This window comes from Oratosquilla oratoria, chromosome 12 (assembly GCF_046742065.1).
Source record: "Oratosquilla oratoria isolate Oo_2021 chromosome 12, ASM4674206v1, whole genome shotgun sequence".
NCBI lineage: Eukaryota > Metazoa > Arthropoda > Malacostraca > Stomatopoda > Squillidae > Oratosquilla > Oratosquilla oratoria.
This window is the reverse complement of record NC_134788.1, coordinates 10,397,109-10,420,955: the sequence shown is the minus strand read 5'-3', so window position 1 is coordinate 10,420,955 and position 23,847 is coordinate 10,397,109. Positions and strand designations below refer to the sequence as shown.

The window sequence follows — 23,847 nt, the reverse complement described above, 5'->3', positions numbered from 1 at the left end:
CATACATACATACATACATACATACATACATACATACATACATACATACATACATACATACATACATACATACATACATACATACATACATACATACATACATACATACATACATACATACATACATACATACATACATGCAAACATATATACATACATACATACCTACCTACATACATACATACAAACATACATACATACAAACATACATACATACACACATACATACATACATACATACATGCATATATACATATATTCAATACATACATACATACATACATACATACATACATACATGCATGCATGCATGCATACATACATACATACACACATACGTACATACATGCATGCATGCACACTTACATACATACATACATACATACATACATACATACATACATACATACATACATACATACATACATACATACATACATACATACAAAGGATTACAAAGGCGGAGCATACCGACAGGAGACCTTTTGATCCATATCTAGGTCGGATGCGAAAAAAAATCATAATAATAAAATAATAGATAAAAACTATAATAATGTAAACAACAAATAAAATACATAAATAGATGCATAGGTATAGTTAAATAATAAACAAACAGGTAAATAGTAAATAATGATAAATTGACATATAACTAATAATAAATGAAAATCAGACAGACAAAAGATAACAAAACAAAAACAAATAATGTAAGTTAAATTACAATCATTACAGCATCTTGCTTAGGTATTTATCTAAATGATTCTTAAAGCTTCGAACTGAACTACATTGCACTACCTGTACAGGAAGTTTATTCCATTCATTAACTACACGGTTGGCAAAGTTGTTTCTACCCACTTCCAAATTGAATCTATTTCCGGACAGTTTGAGACCATTGTTTCTTGTCTGATTCTCATTCAATGAAAAATTTGGTCACTTTTAATGTTGTCAATTCCCTTTAAAATCTTAAAGACCTGTATTAAGTCACCTCTGAGTCTACGCTTTTTTAGGGAAAACAGATTCATGTGTTTTAGTCGATTTTCGTATGATTTATTTTTGATATTTGGAATCAGTTTTGTGGCTCGCCGTTGTACTTTTTCCAATCTGTCAATGTTTTTAATGAGATTCGGTGACCATACGGAAACAGCATATTCCAAATGTGGACGAACTAACGATTTATATAGCTTGTTAATGAGTGATGGGCTTTTGAAATCAAAAGATCGCGCAATCAGTCCCAGAATCTTATTTGCTTTTTCAGAGGCTGAAATACACTGCTTGGATAATTTGAGGTCGTTACTGATAATTACGCCGAGATCTTTTTCATTATCCACTTTTGTTAAGGAATTTCCAAATAACTTGTAATCGTACTTACTGTTATTTTTACCTATGTGCATTACCTTGCATTTACTTGTGTTAAATTTCATTAGCCACTTTTCAGACCATTGCTGTAATTGATCTAAATCTTCTTGAATATCTAATTGGTTTGAGTGATCATTTGCCATTCCGCAAAGTTTTGTATCATCAGCAAATTTGGAAACAGTAGATTTTAGTCCATGGTCTATATCATTTATATATACTATGAATAGAAGTGGCCCAAGAACGGAACCCTGAGGAACTCCACTTGTAACATTTTTCCATCCAGAAGTTTTTCCATTTACAACAACTCTCTGTTTTCGACCATTCAACCAATTACTAGTCCAACTTAATAGGTTACCACTTATTCCGTGTAAAGCTAACTTAGTAACTAGTCTTTCGTGTGGGACGGTATCAAAAGCTTTTGCAAAGTCTAGATATATTAAATCTACATACATACATACATACATACATACATACATACATACATACATACATACATACATACATACATACATGCAGACATGCATACATACATACATACATACATACATACATACATACATACATACATACATACATACATACATACATACAATCATGCATAACATACATACTGTATCTACACACATCCACATAAACATGCACATTCAGCAACACATCGGGCTTTGATGGTTTCTTGTTGAAGGAGAAGGTCAAATTATATCGAAGGGAATGAAACAGGAAAGAAAAGGCGGGACCTCTCCCAAAATACTAGGATTTATCTGAAAATATTAGTAACGTGTGTGGGAATCCAATTTTTTAAGAGCATTGATTTCATCTTCTGAATCCAAATAGAATGATAAATAAATCCATAAAAGAAACACTCCTTGCGATGCAATACAGAAATCAGATATTAATAATTCAATTAACAATGAATGTAAATGATGTTACAATAAAAATAATATTCAAACAGGATGGTAATGGCAATGATAAGGCAAAGTCAACTAATAGGGATTATGGGACAGGAGAAAAAGAAAGATTATGATGATGTTGAAGGAGTCATGAAGATACTAAAAAATAATAAACAGCTTGCTAAATATGTGATTGACAAAAATAGTCTCATAGTCTCAGGATGAAAGAATGAAACTTGAACTACACAAAGAGAACCTAAACCGCTTAAAATTAGATTATGCAGTAGTAGTGTGGTCCCTACACAAAACAGAGAATATGAATCAAATCAAAAGATTAAAATGAGCAACAATCAAATTGATCTTTATCTTGTCATGGAAAGCACATATGAGAACATTAGAAGTGTTGTATTTGCCACTGTTAAAAGAAAGAATACAGTGACATGGTTTCGGGTTTTAGATAGATGAAAAGAGAGGATGAAATTGGCAAGGAAAATCTCGTGGTTTGAGATGTGAGGTCAATGAAGAAAATTAAGCAACACTAAAGGATATCAAGAAAAAGTTTTCCTTACAGATTCATCAACTAGTGAGGTGGCCTAAAAGAGGAACTAGTCCAATCTAAAACCAGATGATGACAGAGATGAGCACAGCTTATTTCCTGCACATTAAAATAAAAGAAATAAGATTAGGTAAATACACACAAACAGTTCTGTCAATGTCAAGAAGACGGAGAGAAATGATTTTAGGAAAGCAGCTTTGTAGCAGCACGCTACCACTGCTAGTGTCCCCGAAGCGTACACAATATACTGTTTGTAAAATTATTATTCTGCAACAATTTATTATACATGTCTTTTAAATTATACAGTATGTTTCAAAAATTATATATAGTACGAGAATCACTGTTGTATTGTTCAATATACTTATATCTAGATTTATTTGCATGCTTTGTTCATAGCTTTAATTATTTTGAATGTAATATGTATCTAATTGCGGACAGGCCATAAATTATTAATTCGAAAACTAATTACGTAAATTCAATAACTCCCACAAATGAAAAGTGAATATATCTATTATTCCAATAGGTCAATCCAGCCTCATTAAATGGTGGCCTACCGAAGTGCGGACTACAGCAGCATACGCCGACGCAGACTGCTCCTATTAGACCCGACGCAACATTCGCCGCCGCCTGCCCTGCCCATAGGACTGAACTTCTCACCGCCGCCGGCCCTGCCCTGCCCGCTGGACCATACTTATCATTGCTGCCTGTCCAGCCCTGCCCAGTGGAGGAGACCTGCCGCACCCCCCTGCCTGGTGTGGACTTACCGCACCTCCTGCCTGCTGTGGACCTACCGCACCCCCTGCCTGCTGTGGACCTGCCCTACCCTCTGCCTGGTGTGGACTCTTCGCCGCCTACCTCGCCCCGTGGAGTGGACTGCCTGCCTAGCCGCGCTCCTGAGAGTGGAACGCCAACTCCTGCCTGGTGTGGAGTCGCCGCCTGCATCTTTGAGTGGATTCCCGACGCCACTGGCTGCTACACCCGCAGTTGACCCCGACGCCGCTTGCCATCTCCGTCAGAGCGGACTTAAGCCTCCACTTGCCGCTGCCAGTCCCTGCCGCCGCCGCTGAACCGACGTCTCTACCATCATGGACCAGCTTCCCGTAGAGGAACATGCCGACGAGCTCGTCGCAACTCTGTCCTCGCCCTCAGTCTCTCACGTCAACACAGACCCCCTTCGCGAGCGTCTCGTCGATATGGTGACTCAACTCACCCTTCAAGTTAGTGAGCTGAAGGGACAGGTTCAGGCAACAGACCGCCGTAACTTCACACGCAGTTCACGTTCCCGATCAAGACCGAGATCTAAAAGTACGGAACGCAACTCAGCGGTATGCTACTATCACGCCCAGTTCGGCTCTAAGGCGCGCAAATGTAACCATCCCTGCGCCTTCCCCCAGTCCCCCACTCTCAACCCCAAACGGCGAACCTCAGCGGTGCATAATGTTCGCCCCTCCTCATCACAACTCCTCTACATACAAGACCCTTTAACACGTCACCTCTTCCTCATCGACACCGGTGCTGCAGTGAGCATACTGCCAGCTTCTGCCAGTTCGAAGACGTTACCCCCACTCACGTCCCTCTACGCTGCCAACAACACGAAAATCGCCGTCTACAGGAAATCCACCTTAACCCTCTCCCTCAACCTCCGTCGCTCCTTCGAGTGGACCTTTTACGTCGCCGACGTCCCTCAACCCATCATCGGAGCCGATTTCCTGAACCATTATGGCCTTCTCGTGGACATTCAGCGCCGTCGCCTTTACGATGTCTCCACGCGCCTCACGTCCTACGGCCACAATCGTCCTAGCGTCAGTACCAACATCTCCGTCATCAGTCCCGGTACACCTTTTGCTTATCTCCTTCAACAATTCCCCACCCTCACCCAGCCACATAAATGCACGCCGCCGATACGTCACCACGTCGAACATCGCATTGTCACTTCTGGTCACCCAACCCACGCCAAGCCACGACGTCTAGCACCCGAACAGCAACGCGTCGTCAAGGCCGAGTTCGAATCCCTCATGCCTCAAGGGATAATACGACCCAGCAAGAGCAACTGGTCTTCGGCGCTACACGTCGTCACTAAAAAGAGCGGCGACTTACGACTATGCGGTGACTATCGTGCCTTAAACTCTCAGACCGTCTTCGACCGTTACCCAATCCCCAACATTCAAGAGTTTGGTTCCCAACTCTTCGGCTGCACCATCTTCTCTACAGTGGATCTGGTTCAAGCTTTCCACCAGATCCCTGTACACCCCGATGACATCCCGAAGACGGCCATTACCACCCCGTTTGGTCTCTACGAGTACGTCCGGATGCCCTTCGGCTTGAAAAACGCAGCACAAACGTTCCAGCGCTTCATTGACGAAGTTCTTCGTGGCTTACCCTTCTGTTTCGCCTACATAGACGACCTCCTCATCGCCAGCCCTGATGAAGCCACCCACCGCCGTCACCTCGAAGAAGTCCTCACCCGTCTACGTGACTACGGCATCCAAATCAACGCCGCCAAGTCGAACTTTGGATTGACCTCCGTAGACTTCCTTGGACACACTGTCTCCTCCACTGGTATTTCACCTCTGAGTACCAAGTGTGATGCCATCCGCCAGTTCCCGAAGCCCTCCACACAGAGACAACTCATGCAGTTCCTAGGAATGCTTAACTTTTACAATCGCTTCATTCCTAAGTGTTCCCTCATGTTGCAGCCTTTGTATTCCCTCATTAGACCTTGCAAGCGTGGTCAGTCTATCAAGCTCGATTGGTGTCCTGAAGCCGACAAAGCTTTCGCTTCTGCGAAGACTGCCCTAGACACCGTCGCCACCCTCAGTTTCCCTGCCCCGGAGGCCCTCACATCAATCGCTACTGACGCCTCCAACGACGGAATCGGCGCCGTCTTGCAGCAATTCGTCGACAATGCTTGGAAGCCGCTCGCCTTCTTCTCCAAGAAACTGAGCAACGCTGAGAAGAACTACAGCACATTCGACAGGGAATTGCTTGCTGTCTACAGAGCTGTCCAACGTTTCAGATATTTCCTAGAAGGTCGACAGTTCGTCATCTTCACTGACCACAAACCCCTCACTACCACCTTCCACGCTAACAAAGCCAGCTACACACCTACACAGCTCCGCCACTTACAGTACATTTCTCAGTTCTCCACAGACATAAGATACGTACAAGGTTCCAACAACGCACCCGCTGACGCCCTCTCCAGAAACATTCACGCAGTCTCAATGCAGTCTCCTGTCATCGACTACGCCGCCATTGCAGCTGCACAGGCCAACTGCGACGACTTGCAGCGTCTGTTGGACAACCCTTCCCTCAGGATGGAGAAGATTCAAGTACCTGGCACAGACATCCATCTGTATGCTGACGTCTCCACCGGCAACCTTCGCCCCTTCCTACCTCCGTCATTCCGCCATCAACTCTTCCGCCACCTTCATGACCTTGCACATCCTGGCATCCGTGCATCCCAACGGATGTTGACGTCCAAATTCATCTGGCCAAGTATTAACAAGGATGTCAGACACTGGGCCCGCACCTGCCTCCAGTGCCAGGCTTTCAAGGTAACGAGACACACGTTTTCTCCACTAACTTCTTTCCCGCTCGTCTCTGCCAGATTCAGCCACGTACACGTCGATATCGTCGGCCCCCTCCCATACTCCAACGGCTTCAAGTACGTGTTTACCTGTGTCGACCGCTTCACTCGCTGGCCAGAGGCGATTCCACTTCCCGACATCAACACTGACACCGTTGCACGAGCGTTCGTCGACAACTGGGTTGCTCGCTTCGGTGTCCCGACCAACCTCACCTCCGACAGAGGCAGCCAGTTCGAGTCGACCCTCTGGAGCAAGGTAATGGTCATCCTTGGTATCCGCCGTTACCGCACTGCCAGTTACCATCCTCAGGCCAACGGCATGGTAGAGCAATGAGCTCTGGTCAGTGGCCCTGTCCATTGTGCTCCTTGGAATCAGAACCTCACTCAAGCTTGACATTGGCCACTCTCCTGCTGAACTCGTTTTCGGCACCACCCTCAAGCTTCCTGGAGAGTTTGTCGCAGACGTGCCTCCTTCCACCTCCTGTACTCCACACGACTTCGCCTTCCAGCTGAAGGAGACCATGGCCAACCTCCACCCCGTCCCGCCACGCCACGCCAAGTCTACTAAAACCTTCGTGAGCCAGGACCTACTCCAGTGCACCCACGTCTTCGTCAGGACGGACGCCGTAAGAAAAGCCCTCCAACCTCCGTACGAAGGCCCTTTCGAAGTCCTACGACGCACCAAAAAGACGGTCACGATCAAACGCAACGGAAAGCGTGACCACATCTCCATCGATCGCGTCAAACCGGCCTACCTTTTCGACCCCACGGACACTCCCGTCAACACCACTCCCATTCCTACTCCTTCCAGGCAGCCCCGAACCTCCAAGACTGTCTCATTTCAACAATAACTCGGAGGGGGGTTATGTAGCAGCACGATACCACTGCTAGTGTCCCCGAAGCGTACACATTATACTGTTTGTAAAATTATTATTCTGCATCAATTTATTATACATGTCTTTTAAATTATACAGTATGTTTCAAAAATTATATATAGTACGAGAATCACTGTTGTATTGTTCAATATATTTATATCTAGATTTATTTGCATACTTTGTTCATAGCTTTAATTATTTTCAATGTATTATGTATCTGATGGCGGACGGGCCAATAAAAATTAACTTCCAAACTAGTCACGCAACTGGAGCTACTTCTGTCAACGGTTATGGAATATTTCTACATTCCTGATGAGTCGATCCAGCCTCATCAGCATACTTCGTCACCGTAGGATACTATCTAGCCCAATGCATGATAGGAAAATACTTCTATAGTCGAATCTCAGGTATAATAAAGATCATCAATAAGAACACCAGATATAATGTAATGAATGTAGATGGGAATTGTAAATCTCTTTGGGATCAAAAAATCACTAGAAACAAAAGCGAATTGACCGATTTCGTTTTTTAAGCACATTGGGAAAATGCAAAATTTTGAGGGGTCTCATTGTGTGAAGGAAATGGCTCAACAAAAATGCATGAGGGAGATTAAACAAATAATAATTGGTTAGAACAGGGGTTCCCAAACTTTTCAGCTCATCAACCCCCTAGTAAAGTTTAAGATTTTCTGTAGACCCCCAAACTATTCATTCACAAATTATGTCAGTTTATCATCTTTATTGGTGTTGTTATAGTTATTAATGCTAATAATATTATTATTATTACTATAGTTGTTCTAGTGGAAGGTAAATTGAGAGTGGAGAATAGGTGGAGAAAGAGGAAAAGGGCAGAATGTAGGGAGGTACTTAGAGTGAACTGCTTAAATGAGGAAGAAAAGGAGAATGAGTATAAGAAGAAGCTGAGAGAGGAGTGGAATGGAGTGAAGGATAGAGTGGAGCTAGGAGTGGAGGAAGAATGGGGATGGTTCAAGGAGGGAGTCATAAGGTGTGCAAAGATGGTGTGTGGAACAAGAAGGGCGGGAGGAAATAGAAGGTAGGGTAGTGAGTGGTGGGATGAGGAAGCAAAGAAGGGTGTAGAAGAGAAAAACCAGGCTTTCATAGATTGGCTACAAATTAGGTTGAGGTACAAAGTGAAGAGAAGGGAAGTTAAGCATAAGATAAAGGAAGCAAAGAGGAGAGCAGATGTGAAATGGGGTAAGAGTATGACAGAAAATATTAAAAGTAATAAAAAGATGTTTTGAAAGGAATTTAAAAGAGGAAGAGGAGGCGAATCAAGTAGAGAAGAAAAGGTAAAAGGTGCAGATGGAAGAGAAGGCAATAAGGGGAAGATGGGCATAATATTTTGGGGAGTTGCTAAATGTGAAGGAGGATAGGGAGGGAAAGGTAGTTGCAGTGGAAAGCGCTAAGAAAATAAGAATGATGAGTGAGGAAAATGGAGGAGAAATAGGGAAGGATGAAGTGAAAGCAGCTGTTAAGATGATGAGAGCAGGTAAGGCACCTGGGTTGGATGGATGCCATGCAGAATGTCTGAAGAAAGGAGGTACAGTTATGGTGGACTGGCTGGCGAGGTCATTTAATGTTTGTTTAAGAGACGGTAGAGTGCCAGAGGACTGGAGGAGTGCCTGTATAGTTCCGCTTTACAAGGGAAAGGGGGACAAGTGTGAGTGTGGTAGTTTCAGAGTGATCAGCTTGTTGAGTGTAGTTGGGAAGGCTTATGGGAGGGTCTTGATTGAGAGGATTAGGAGAGGAACAGAGGAAGTAATTGGTGACGAACAGTGTGGTTTTAGGACAGGTAGGGGATGTGTAGATCAGATTTTTGTGGTAAGACAGATATGTGAGAAAGCTATAGGAAAAGGTAAGGATGTTTTTTGGGCTTCTATGGATCTGGAAAAGGCTTACAACAGGGTAGACAGGAAGACACTGTGGGAGGTACTGCAGATATATGGGATAGGAGGAAAACTGTTAAGAGCAGTCAAGAGTTTTTACGAGAGTAGTAGAGCTTATGTTATGATTAGAAATGGAGAGAGTGAATGGTTTGAGGTAAAGGTGGGACTTCGTCAGGGATGTGTTATGTCGCCCTGGCTGTTAAATCTATACATGGATGGGGTGGTGCGAGAGGTGAATGCAAGGCTAGTGGGTAGTGGTTTAGAGATGGTTATAGAAAATGGAGAAAAGTTGGAAATAAGCCAGTTGTTGTTTGCTGAAGACACTGCGCTTGTAGCAGGATCAGAGGAGGGATTGAGGAAGCTAGTGACAGAGTTTGAGAGGGTGTGTGAAAGAAGGAAGCTGAAGATAAATGTGGGCAAAAGTAAGGTGATGAGATGTACAAAGGGAGAGAGTGACAACAGGCTAGAAGTGAGCATTAAGGGTGAAAGACTGGAGGAAGTGGATAGTTTCAGATACTTGGGTGTGAATGTGGCAGGAAAAAGAGGAGTGGGGGTGGAGGTGGAATGTAGATTGAGAGAAGCGAGTAAATGCCTTGGTGGATTAAAAGTGTAATAAGAAATAGACATCTTGGAATGGATGCTAAGAGGAGGTTATATGAAGGAGTGGAATATAAGAGAGGAAGAGAGAAGGAGTTTAAATGTGTTTGAGATGAAATGTCTGAGAAGTATGATAGGGGTTACTAGGCTAGATAGAGTGAGAAATGAGGAGGTGAGGAGGAGAACAGGGGTGGAAAGTGAGTTGGGAGATAGGGTTGATGAAAGAGTATTAGGATGGTTTGGACACATGGAAAGGATGAGTGAAGAAAGATTAGTAAAAGAAATGTGGAAGGCAGAGGTGGAAGGAGTGAATATGAGGGGGCGTCCTAGGATGAGATGGATGGATGGGGTGAAAGGGGCATTAAAAAAGAGAGGAATATCTGTTGAGGAAGGATGGGAGAGGACAGAAAATAGGGGTGAATGGAGAAAGGCTGTGTATGGATGATGGTGTGATGCATTAGGGGGAGTGGGTGGGGGATGGGGGGTGAGGAAGTATGCATCAGAAAAATTTTGACGCAGCCCGAAGGTATTTCTCTCATGAGAGAATGGAGAGGTGGGATCGCCGAATTAATGAAGCGGCCTTGCTGTGGATGTGCTGTGTCTTGCAACACTGCTTCTGACCCAGGGCAGTGGACAGGATGCAGGGATGACTCATCATCTAGGAGGTGCCAATATAAGAGGGAGGGAGGAGGGTGGAGGGGAGTGGAATATGTAGGGGATGGAATGGGTGGGAATGGTTTCTATGCCTTTTTCTTTTTGCTACCCCCCGTGTAAAGGGGAAAAGCCTTTGTTATTTGTATGTACTATAGTTGTTATCATTATCCTTATTGTTATTATTATTATCATTATTACTATTGTTATTATTTTTATAATTGTTATTATTATTGTAATTCTAGTTATCAATAGTGTTATTATCATCATAATGATTGTTATCATTTTTGTTATTGACATTATTGTTTTAATTCTTTATTGTAGTTCTTGTTTGGTCTCGTAAATCACTTATTGTAGTTCTGAAGTACCATTGTCACAGGTTTTGTGTCTGTGGCAATTTGCATATAATTTATTTTGTTTCAGATATGGTAATTGGTATTTACTCTGCATTACTAAATCCATAACAATGTTGAATTATATATTCTATCGATGCTTTCATGGTTGTGTAAAATCGTAGAAAACCTTCAGCACTAGAAAATGACTCGTGAGAATAGAAACATTGTACTTTTATAGTTACACTGCTCTCCTAAATGGATTTTGGTATTTTGTTTTATAATTTTCCAACTACTAAAGAAAGGTTTTTAGCTTGGTAAATTGAAAGGTTGAATAAGAAGCTTATATATATATACAACATTCATCAAGGTGACGACGTTCCAATAATGATACATTTTCACATATACATAAACATAAGCGTTTTAAAATAAATATTTATAATTTACCAATAGCTTTAAGAGTGATATTATATATTCTTTATTATATTACTACAAGTAATATTCAAACCAATAATATTACACAAGCTCGTCATCTTGATGTTCATTCACGATGGGATTGTGTGTATGTGAGATTCTCCCTACATGCACAAAATGGGGAGGATTTTCGACTCACAGTGAACTGACATGGTTTTTCTTTAAGTTTATATATTGATTGGTTGATTATTCTCACTCTTTCAGTACGAGAAGAGATAAGGATCATTTCATGCTAATTATTTAATTTTAAAGACTGCCTTTCGACCCCATAGTAATTTACTGACCCCTTTCGACACCCTAGCAATCTACTGATCCCCTTTCGGCCACTCAGATGGTCTCATCGACCCCCTAGCAATCTACTGACCCCCTTTCGACCCCTTGGCTATTTGTCGACCCCTTGGATGGTCTCATCGACCCCTGGGGGTCAATATTGACCACTTTGGGAACCCCTGGGTTAGAAGAATCAAACTAAAAAAATAAAGAACTTACTCTATGAAGCTAGCCAGGCATGTGTTATCGTTAAAGTGTTAAGAGCTCTATATTCAGGTCAGGAATGGAAGAGGAAATGTTTAGATTATTGAACAAAGTGAATACACTTAATGCTTAACTATATAAAGATTTTAATTTGATCAACTTGGAAGAAAAAGGAAAATAAGAGTGGAAAATGATCATTAATGTGAAAATGAATTGATAAGTAGATAAATGAATAAATGAATAACCAGCTAAATGAATAAATAAATAGATAGACAAATAAATGAATAAATAGACGAATAACTAGATAAATGAGTAAATAAAAAGGAATAGATAATAGATGAATAAATTGATACATAGATAATTAGATGAATAGACAAAAATAAACGAAAAATAATTAACTAATAGTAAATAGACGAATGAATAAACAGACGAATAAATAAATAAATATTAATAAATAATCTTACTCCTCTGCTTTCATATTTTTCTCATTCTCTTCTTCCCTTTCACTTTCTCCTCATTTTATGCCTCCGCATTTATAATCTACTCATACTTTTTGTCCCCTACCCTTCCACCTTCTCAATTGCTTCCCCACCCTTTCCCACTCATCTCATTATCCGCTCCTCTTTCTCCTCCTCTACATCTGCAAATTTCTTTTTCTCATCTTCCTTTACCTCCCCAACCTCCTCCATCCCATTCTTTTCTTCCTCCCCTCCTTTCTGCTTAACTTCTGTTTATCCTGATCTTGTTCTCCTCCATCTTCTCCATATTCTCTTCATCTTCGTTTTCCCTCCTCTCTTCTTTCTCCACCTTCTGTTTCTTCTCTCGCTATAGCTTTTCAGCCTCTTCCCTCTACTCTCTCTTCACCTTTTCATTTTACTCCTCTTTCTCCCCTTCCCATTTTTCTAATATTTTCTTCCACCTCTCCTCCACCTTCTGATTTTACTACTCTTCTTCCACCTTTTCAGTCTCACCTTGATCTTTGTCTCTACCCTACTCAGCCTCAATCTCGCTTACTCCCCTTTCTCAATAGTCCCATTACACTCGTTTCTCTAACTATTCCTCCTCTTTCTACACCTTTGGCCCCTTCCTTTATCCTCCATTATATCTCTCCTACCTCCACCTTCCCCTTTCTATTTTTCCCCTCCTTCTCCTCTTTCTTCACCTTCTATGTTTTTCTCTATCATCATCCTCTTAATCAATTTTTTTTTTCTTCATCCATCTCCTCCTCTCCATCTACCACATCCTTCTGTTTCTCTTTCTCTTGGTAATTCTACCTCCTACTCCTGCTGTTGTTTTTATCCTTCTCCCCTTTCTCCCTCTTAACCTTTTCCTTCCTTTGACTCCTCCCCCTTCCACTGCTTACTCTTAATATTCCCTTTGTTCTTCTTCTGATTTTTTCTTCCACCTTCTACTCCTTTTTGATCCTTCCACACCTTCTTCTGATATTCAATCATATTCTTCCCCTTTTCTTTTTCCTTGCCTTCCTCTCCTTCCTTCTCCTTTTGATTTTCTTCTCGTTCCCTGTTTTCCTTCTTTCTCCACCCCTCTTCCCTTTTCTTCTCTTTCTCCTCCTCCTCCTCCCTTTCCTCTCCTCTTTCCCCCTCCTCACATTTTTTCTTTTCTATCATAAGATTATCATCATTACAAGATAGACAATGCACATTATGCAAATACACTCCTCCTGAAACCACAATTTCCGTATCAATAAAAACATATAGAAGGATGATTGAAGCTGAATACCTCTTGAGCAAAAACATGGCGGAGGCAAATTCTGAGCTTCGGAGAGCGTGGGCATTCCATAATCGGTGACTCGTAGAACCCAACGAGCGTCGATGACACAATTTCGTGAAGTGAGGTTACCATGGTGGCGTATGGGTGAGCTGTGGAGGTACCGCATACCCTGTGGTGGATGAAAAATGAAGAGTTGCGGCGAAGGTAACCAGGGGAAGAAGAAAAGGGAACAGCGGTAGAGTTTTTCAAGTCACACAATAACTGGTTAAATTAGGGACAGGTAGAAAAAAAATTGAGGTGTTCTTGACAAAGATATGCCCAAAGAACACTTTTAACCACTCTACTGCAGTGAAACATTTTGTAGATAGCATTCTGGATAATACTAGATAGTAGATTTGATCGTCGCTCTCGGTTGAATAAAATTGTCAAACATTGACCAGAATAAAATCTGTAAGAGTTGGCATTATAGTGAACAGGCTAAAACAAAATAGATTGTAGGGGCAGGAAAAATTCTTCATATGAAAAAGTAACCGCAACAATAATAATACAGCAGTGTCAGATATAAGGGTTACCATAACAGATTTTGACATAAGCCATGTAAATTACTGGACTACAAGATTAACAACACAATTTTCATTTTCACGCGACTTTGAATTGGGGTGGGTAAAAAAAAAAATAATGGTGAGAAAGGGGTGGAAATTTATAAATTAGTGAGGGGAGCTGATAATGATAGGACTAGAATTCCAAGCTTAGGTAAACTTTCTTATTATAAGCTATGGGAAACTTTTCTAAAGTGGAAAGACATAATAGTTTTGAAATATATCAAATAACTTTAGGTTTGAAGAGGGATAATGCTGATGAATGAATTTCACTATCATATCTATTAATAAAATATTTTCGCCCAATATCAGATGCAGCACAGATTTGTTATGACAAAGGAAATGTCTTGAAACATAACAATATGTCTCTGTTTCTCTGACATATGACTCTCTTGAAATATGACTTCAGGTTAAAAAAGTGATAATGCTGATGAGTTTCACTATCTTAAATATTCACAAAGTAATTTTTCCCTATATTAGAAGCTGCACATGTTCATTATGGCAAAGAGAATTGTTCTAGACCGAATAAAGTTCCACAGGCCCTACATTAGTCTCTATCATTCTTCACGAGCTCGAGGCCGACACTGTAAACAGGACAGCCTGGGCATCAGCCACCTTCAAAGCAAGAGCTGTATTCAAGGAGGATCGGTGACACCACCTTGCTGCCACAAGACACAGATAACACGGAGTCGCATCTTCCTCTGCTCTAACTACTAATTACCAAAGTCACATTTGCGGGTGCCTCTGTGTGTCCGGCTTCGGACTGCAAAGCCAAATGTGCTCACATTACTGCGAGCATAGACTTCAGACCCTGATGGACTACCATCATATCTTCAAGCAGTATATAATGATTTCATATAACTCGTGTTCATTTTTGTACTTGTACCTTACTAAAACTGCCTACAAGCTTCCCAAATTTGAGTTTTGTGCATAAGTTTGTGCTCATGACTTTTGTAGAACTTATGCCTTACATATTTAGGTATATATACATATTTTGTTCATGGAACAAATCTAATTCTAACACTAATTCTTTGTTGCTACCACCTTTCTACGTCTTTGCGTGGTCCTCAAAAATAAGGCCTAGCATAGAGTTATTCTCCTTAAAGGTCCCAGCCTCGAAGGCATGACAACGGGGACAGAGGGTATTCAAGACTATCGAAGAAAAATAAATAAATAGAATACAATTCTGCAAGCAGGCAAATTATGTAAGTGTCAAAGAGGAAGATGAGGAGCATGATCAATGAAAACAGTATTTAGTGTGTTCTTACACATAGGGCAATGTGAAGTGAAGTGTGGTAAGCTAGTAATAAAGTATGCTCTTTTAGCATAAGATGCAGTGATCACTTATATCGTCTCGCTTACAGTGCTGATGCTGGATAGCATCGTGTGAAAAGGGAATCCCTGCGTAAGTTTTTCCATACCAGTACATAGCCTTTCCATTCCAAGACTCCTGGCTATGCCTCCTCGGGGTTACATAAGGTAATTGGCTGCCTTGCAGCTCCAGGCTAAATACCAGGGAATCTCCGAGCAATGGGGGGCCCAAGAGGTATAACACACAGGCCCACCAGTGTATGGACACGAACTGACGTCTACTAATCCATAGACCCCCTGCTGATTTGTAGGGCATGCCTTTTTAGGCAAAGACTAGGAAAAGGAAAACTGAATTCAAACTACTTGCTATCTTGCAGTGTTTCTCTCAATTTTGACTGTGCTGTGGCAAAAAGTCTTGTGCATTCTGATGAACCAGAGACCACAGTTGTTGGGAACTTGTCTCGTGGTAGTTTTACCCATAGCAGCACAGTCTCCGGAGTGGTTCCAGATAAATCCAGATCCAAATGGGAAGAAAAGTTGACCAATCCCGTGATAGACGGATGCTACAGCAGGCTCCTACAGCTTCCTGTGTCTCCTGGTTGTCTTGAAGCTTCCATACTACCTGATCCGAAGCTCAGAGAGTCAAGATAGTGGGATTAAGGATAGTGCATCCGCATGTCAACCTAAATAAATTCATCACGCAGGTCTTCATTCCTATCTGGAGCAGAGACGTTGTTGTCGATATCAACGGACTACCATAAGTAAGGTTAGAGAGAAACAGTATAGTATTTGTAAAGGAAAGGTTTGCATAGATAAGATCACTGAGACAGCTTAGAAAGAATATAAATAAAAAAGGGAAGCAATTGTTCCTGTATTTTGTGAATCGGGAGAAGGCGTACGATAGAGTACTGTATGGGAGATTAAAAATATTTGTCGAGGGAGAAATGATTTACTGTAAAGGAAGTAATGCTTTTTATGACGAATAAGAAGTTAGTGGGACAATGGGAATGTTGCAATATAGATTTTTGAGGAAAATGTTGGTTTGAGGCGAGTGTGTAATATTACCATGACTGTTCGATTTATATATGGATAGAATAATGAGGGAAGTGAATGCAGGAGTTAGGGGAATAAAGCTGGAGAAAATGATCAAGAATAGATATAAAACTGCATGTGGATGATACTTTTCTGTGAGCAGAGTCTAATAAAGGTATGCAGTGAATAGATAGTAAATTTGACAAGCTATGTTGGAGGGGAAAACTGAAAATATGTATATTGGAGAATAACGTGGTGGTATCCAAGAATAAAAGGCACAAGGTCAACGCACAGTTGAATGGGGAGAGAACAGAACTTGGGGGTAGATATAAATTAAAATAGAAAATTGAAGGAATAGATTGGCCAAAGAGTGAAGAAGAGGGAGAGGGTAAAATGAAATCTGAGAATTGTATGGTGAAATAAAAGACTGTCAGGGGAAACAATGGAAGGAATGTATAAAATATTTGTATCCACTGTTATGCGTGGGAGTGAAGCCTTGATGATGAATTCTAGAGACAATGGACGAGATCTTGAGAACTGTGTGGAGTTAAGAAATACGACAAAAGTACGATATGGTAGAGTTTGCGAGAGTACATGGGTACATACAGGAATGAACGACAAGGTTGAACAGATCTACTTGAAGTGATTTGGGCAGAATAAGTGGAATTTAACTTTAGAATTGGTTAAGTTTTTCAATTGTATTTCCAAGTTATTTCATTGAAGGGCATCAATATGGAAACTGTATTTCTTTTTCAGTTTTGTTTTATATATTTTACATACGTATAACTTACAGGAAAGAAGCTAAATTAGTACGATCGGAAATGTGGGTTTTGGTTAGTACACGCAGTCCTGGTAGTGAGAAGAGTGAAGTAGAAAGAAAGGTACTTTGGGTCGATTTAAGTAAGCTTTTGTTGAGTTTTGGGAGGGGTGTAAATATAATGGTGTTGGGGAATCTTAATACTTCAGTTTATTGAACTAATAGATGTAGTAGAGAGGTTCAGGGTGTCAGTTAGGAATCACAGTGGATAAATGATATTGAAGATGTGTCTAGAAAGGAAACTGATGATAGCAAACCCAGTATTTTGGAAGACAGACAAACATAAGTATACGTAGGAAAGAGTGGTCGAGGGGAGGGTGGTTCAGAGTTGTGGAAGTTCATGTTTTCGGAAGAGAGACCGGGGATTGTAATGATTTTTTGGTAGAAGGGAAATTGAGAATGGAGGAAAAGTAGAGGAGTACTGAGAGTAGACACATTAAATGAGAAGCATAGAAAGAATATCAGGAAAAAACTGAGATAGGTGTGGGAGGTAGTGAAAAATAAAGATGAAACAAGGGTAGAAGAAGAATAGATATGTTTCTACGAGGAAATGATAATATGCGTCAAGATGAAGAGGGCAGAAGGTGAGGCAGCAAATAGTGGAATGAGGAGATAAAGGGAGTGGTGGAAGAGAAGCAGACATGTAAGAATTGGTTGCAAAGAACAAATAGGGAAATGTATGAGAGGTACAGAGTGAAGAGGGAAAAGCAAAACGCAAGGTGAGGGAGGCAAATAGATGAATAGGGATTAATTGATTGTGGCAATGCAAGATTATAGATTAACTAATGGGAGAAGAAAATTATAGGGCTATAGAAAAAGGTAAGATACAAAGGTTTTCAAAAAATCAATCATCTCAGAGATGTCCCGAGAGAATGAAAATTAAACGTTACCCGCATATTAAAAAAGGGTGACAAAAGAAGCCAATGGACTACAGGCTTATCATAGGAAAAATCATGGAAACTATCATCAGAGATATTGAACATCATTTAGAAAGTAATTATTTGATAAATGATAGCCAGCATGGTTTCAGACGGAAACACAGTCATCTCATATTATGGAGAAAAAAAAAAATATATATATATATATATATATATATATGTATATATATATATATATATATATATATATATATATGTATATATATATATATATATATATATATATATATATATATATATAAATTTGATATATCTGGACTTTGCGAATGCTTTTGATACCGTCCCGCGCGAAAGACTATTTGCTAAATTAACAGGATAAGTGATAACCTATTAAGCTGACTAGTAACTGCTTAAATAATTATAAATAGAGAGTTGTTTTAAATGGCAGATATTCTAGATAGAAAAATGTTAGGAGTGGAGTTCCTCAGGGTTCTGTTCTTGTGCTAATTATGATATAGGCCATAGACTGAAATCTATTGTCTCCAACTTTGCTGACGATACAAAAATGCGCAGAATGGCAAATGATCACTTGAACCAATTAGATATTAAAAAATATTTAGATTAACTACAACAATGGTATGAAAAGTAGCCAATAGAATTTAACCCAAGTAAATGTAAGGTTGTGCATATAGGTAAAAATAACAATAAGCACGATTTCAGCTTATTTGCAAAATCTTTACAAAAATGGACAGTGAAAAGGATCCCGATGTGATTATCAGGAATTATCTCAATCATCTAAGCAGTGTATTTCAGCCTCAGAGAAAGTAAATAAGATTCTAGGACTGATTATACGATCTTTTGGTTTTTAAAGCTAAATCTGTCATTGACAAGCTAGTTAGTTCATCCACATTTGGAATATTCTGTTTCTGTATGGAAACCGAATCTCATTAAAGACATTAACAGATTGGAAAAAGTACAACGGCAAACCACTAAACTGTTTCCAAATATCAGAAATAAACCATACAAAAATCGACTAAAACATGTGAATCTATTTTTCCTTAACAAGCGTAGACTCAGGAGTGATTTGATACAGGTATTAAAGATTCTATAGGGATTTGACAACATTAGAAATGACAAAATTTTCACAATGAATGTAAAATAGACAAGAAATTATAGTCTCAATCTGCCACTAAGTAGATTAATTTGAAAGTGTGTAGAAACAACTTCGCCAATAGTTTAGTAGATGAATGGAATAAACTTCCTGCAGAGGCAGTATAAAGTAGTACAGTTCGAAGTTTTAAGCTTCATTTAGATAAACACCTAAGCAATATGCTGCAATGCCAGCCATTTATCTTATCTCATAAGGAAGGATGAGGTGAGGGCAGTTGTAAAGATGATGAAAGCAGGTAAGGCACCTGGTCTGGATGGATGTCATGCAGAATGTCTGAAAAAGGGAGGTTCAGTGATGGTGGACTGGTTGGTGAGATTATTTATTGTGAGTAGTGCCTGTATAGTTCCTCTTTACAAGGGAAAAGGGGACAAGTGTGAATGTAGTAATTTCAGAGGGATTAGCCTGTTGAGTGTAGTAGGGAAGGCTTATGGGAGAACTTTTATGGATCTGGAAAAGGCTTATGATAGGGTAGACAGAAAGGCACTGTGGGAGGTTATGCAGATTTATGGGATAGGAGGAAAGCTTTTGGGAGCTGTCAAGAGTTTTTATTAAGGTGATGAGATGTACAAGGGGTGAAAGTGGCAGTAGACTGGAAGTGAACATTAAGGGAGAGCGACTGGAGGAAGTGGATAGTTTTAGATACTTGGGTGCAAGTGTAGCAGGAAAAGGTGGAGTGAAGGTAGAATGTAGATTGAGAGAAGCGAGTAAATGCCTTGGTGATTGAGTGTAATGAGAAATAGACATTTGGGAATGGATGCGAAGAGGAGACTGTATGAAGGAGTGATTGTGCCAACAGCACTGTATGGAGAAGGAGTTTGAATGTGTTTGAGATGAGGTGTCTGAGAAGTATGGTGGGGGTTACTAGGCTAGATAGAGTTGAAAAAGGATTTGGGAGAGAGGGTTGATGAAAGAATATTAGGATGGTTTGGACACATGGAAAGAATGAGTGAAGAAAGATGAGGTGGATGGATGGGGTGAAGGGGAGGGGAATCTCTGTGGAGGAAGGAAGGGAGAGGACGGAAGACAGAGGTGAGTGGAGAATGGTTGTATATGGATGATGTTGTGACTGCATGAGGAGGAATAGGCGGGGGGATGTGGGGTGGGGTAGTATGTGTGAGTAAATTTTGACGCAGCCCGAAGGGATTTCTCCCCGTCCTCGCCTTATATGCAAAGGGGGACGGAGAGGGGGGGTCGCCGATTAAATGACGGCCTTGCTGTGGATGTACTGTGTCTTGCGACACTGCTTCTGACTGGGCAGGGTTCAGGGATGACCCGTCATCCAGGAGGTGCTCAGATGAGAGGAAGGGTGGGAGGGGTGTGGAGTGTATTTAGGGATGAAATGGGTGGGAGTGTTTTTATGCCTTTCCTTTTGTGGCTACCTCCCTTGGAAGGGGGAAAAAGCCTTGGTATATGTATGTATGTACTTTTTATAATTGATTGATTAATTGATTATCATGAATTACCATTTATCTGTTTTTTATTATTTATCATTATCTAGTTAGCTATTTTATTGATTTACTTATTTATCTATTTTATTTTTTACATATATATTTTTCCATATATTTACTTTTTTCGCATCCAACCTAGTTATGGACCAAAAGGTCTCCTGTTGTCATGCTCTTCCTTAGTAATCCTTTAAGAACATTGAGAATGATGAGAGTTGCTAAGGGACTTAGGTTAGGGGAGTGTCATGTAGATTGTCTGACGAAGGGAGAAAATGTTATTGTGGATTGGTTAATAAGATTATCTAATGTGTACCTAAGAGATGGGAATGTGCCGGAGGGCTGCATGAATGCGTATGTAGTTCTGCTTTACAAAGGAAAAGAGGACACATCTGACTGTGCGGAATTATTCATTTGTCGGCTCTATACCAATTGGAAGTAAAGCACCATCTGAAAATTCATTGGCTGCTTCAGAAAACTGAGTAGAGTGCAAAAATAATGTGGATATATGTTAAAGACCAACTTACCCTTACGAGGTCTGTGAGTAATGACAATCTGAATGACCAATCAAGTTTGATATCTTCCTGCTTTATCACATCTTGCAACGAGCCTCTGGAACAGTAGTCGAAGACAAGAGCAGGGCGGGAAGGGTCACACAATAGGCCAAAGAAACTGTTGACATTCTCATGGCGGAGGTTGTGCATCTGTTGAGTGTAATAGGATTAAGTATGTAACCACTTATTGGCAAATTACTTGGAATGCAACACGATAGAGTAATAGGCAAATAGAAAAATCATCCGGTAGTTGTGGATAGAACTTATGTCAGAGATCTTTATCCACTATAAAAATGTCATTTATAAATTAATAGAAAGAAGTACAAGCTAATCTTATTTGAGGTATTTCAGTAATTATAAAAAAAAAAAAAAAAAAAAAATCTACCCACAAACAGGGTCCAAATGCTTGAAAATTCATTTCACATAAGAAGAAGTGGCACAGCAATTCTTGTGGCTGTACAAGATGGACACAAAGTTCCTGTACAAAACCTGCATTGTTTATATATATATATATATATATATATATATATATATATATATATATATATAATATATACATATACATATACATATATATACATATATATATGTATAATATATAAATTATATATATATATATATATGTGTGTGTGTGTGTGTGTGTGTGTGTGTGTGTGTGTGTGTGTGTGTGTGTGTGTGTGCGGTTCACCACCATGGTCTTAGATCATTTGTTGGACTCATGATCGACAGCTATTTCCCTCCCGGAAGAGAACTCAGAGCTCATATGTGACCGATCTATGGTAATGTTGTGACCTTACACTCATACACACACCCAACTCCCCGCCCACCAGAGTTGGAGTAATGACTCGCAGCGCAGCGATACTGAAATTATTTCAGTCCTGGGCGGATTCGAACCCGGACCGCCGTAGTGACGGCCGCAAATGCTATCACTGCATCACCGTGTGTGTGTGTGTGTGTCTGCGTGCGTGCATGCGTATATATATATATATATATATATATATATATATATACATTATTTCAAGAAGTCTACAGCGACAATGGCGTTGTTGAGCTTATATTGAAGCTTTAATTTGTCTCGTGCAACAAGTTTCTGTGCTGGTTCCAAATAGCTGAGAAGGTGTCCAAAAGACATTTGGTGCGGTTTTCTCTTTTTTATTTTCTCCAATACGTATTTCGACCTTACTCGGTCATCCTCAGGGAGGGAGTTACAATGTTTTGGTGATTACAAGGGTTTATATACAGGGCGTACATTGGCCGAACACTGGGAGAGGTCATAAACACTTGTAATAACCAAAACATTGTAACTCCCTCCCTGAGGATGACCGAGTAAGGTCGAAATACGTATTGGAGAAAATAAAAAAGAGAAAACCGCACCAAATGTCTTTTGGACACCTTCTCAGCTATTTGGAACCAGCACAGAAACTTGTTGCACGAGACAAATTAAAGCTTCAATATAAGCTCAACAACGCCATTGTCGCTGTAGACTTCTTGAAATCATGTATACAACATGGCCTCCTACCAATATATATATATATATATATATATATATATATATATATATATATATATATATATATATATATATATATATATATATATATATATAATATATATATATAATGTATATATATATATATATATATATATATACACATGTGTGTGTGTGTGTGTGTTTGTGTGTGTTGATCTCTGTTATTTAATACATAGTTTGATTTTTCTTGGAAACATTTTTTTTTTATAGCCATAGTACAGGATCTTTTCTTGTACCCCAAGTTGTTTTCCCCTAACACCGTAATTCATACATACACTAACTACCAAGTTGGCCTCTATGAAATTCATTAAACCTGAAACAGGCATAAAAAGAATAAGAGTATTAGAAAGCAAAGCCTTGTCCAGGAACTTTAGCTTACCCTGTAAAAATGTTACGGCTGCATGCCTGCCTTCGTAACATGAATTATAGCTAGTAGGAAGGAAAAACTTATGTTACCTTGGCCTTTATTTAAAGTCACACTCAAAATAATACCGTAGCTCCACATGATTACAAAATAATATTTGTTGTTTTGAACGTCGTTTTCTGTTGTCTTATGTGGATAATAACTTAAATTCAGGCAAAAGAAGAGTATCAACTAATGCCAGGTGGCGTCGAAAGACCGGTTGATATCCAGGAAGCATGTGTTCAGAACTCCTCCGCATTTGAGCCTTGTGGGGCGTGATCAGAAAGTCCAACATTTTGGTCAGTGATATTCCTACCTTTTAGAAAGCCTGGTTGGAGATTCGGTAATGGTACCCTTGGCCTCAGCATTATGCCAAACGGTTAGTACAATCCATAGATAAAATTTGCCAATGTGCAAGATGAGGGAATTTAAGTTGCAGTTGGCAGTGATATGCTTAGAATTTATTTTTCTTTTTTAATGGCCATGTCTAACTCCCAGTATTCATGGATTCCTTTCCTTAGCATTCGTTCCTAAACTAGATGGTTCCTTCCATCCTGTTGTTGATTTTCAAGAGCTCATTAAATTGCCTGTTCTTGATCGCCACCTTACCCCAGTATTGCAAGACCTCCTTCATTTCTTTGGTGAAAACATCGTTGTCTTTACCACTCTCGACCTTATGTCTGGATA

At 40.1% G+C, this 23,847-nt stretch overlaps 1 protein-coding gene across 1 annotated transcript in view; it reads right to left on the bottom strand.

Annotated features, from left to right (window-relative positions):
• LOC143030188 (retinal guanylyl cyclase 1-like) overlaps window positions 1-23,847 on the bottom strand; it is a 171,952-nt gene that overhangs the window by 63,677 nt on the left and 84,428 nt on the right. Inside the window, exons 5-6 of the mRNA XM_076193350.1 lie at window positions 21,200-21,376; window positions 13,432-13,591 (exon numbers count right to left, since the gene is read on the bottom strand). Of these exons, the coding sequence (XP_076049465.1) occupies window positions 13,432-13,591; window positions 21,200-21,376 (337 nt within the window). The remainder of the gene's footprint in view (window positions 1-13,431; window positions 13,592-21,199; window positions 21,377-23,847) is intronic.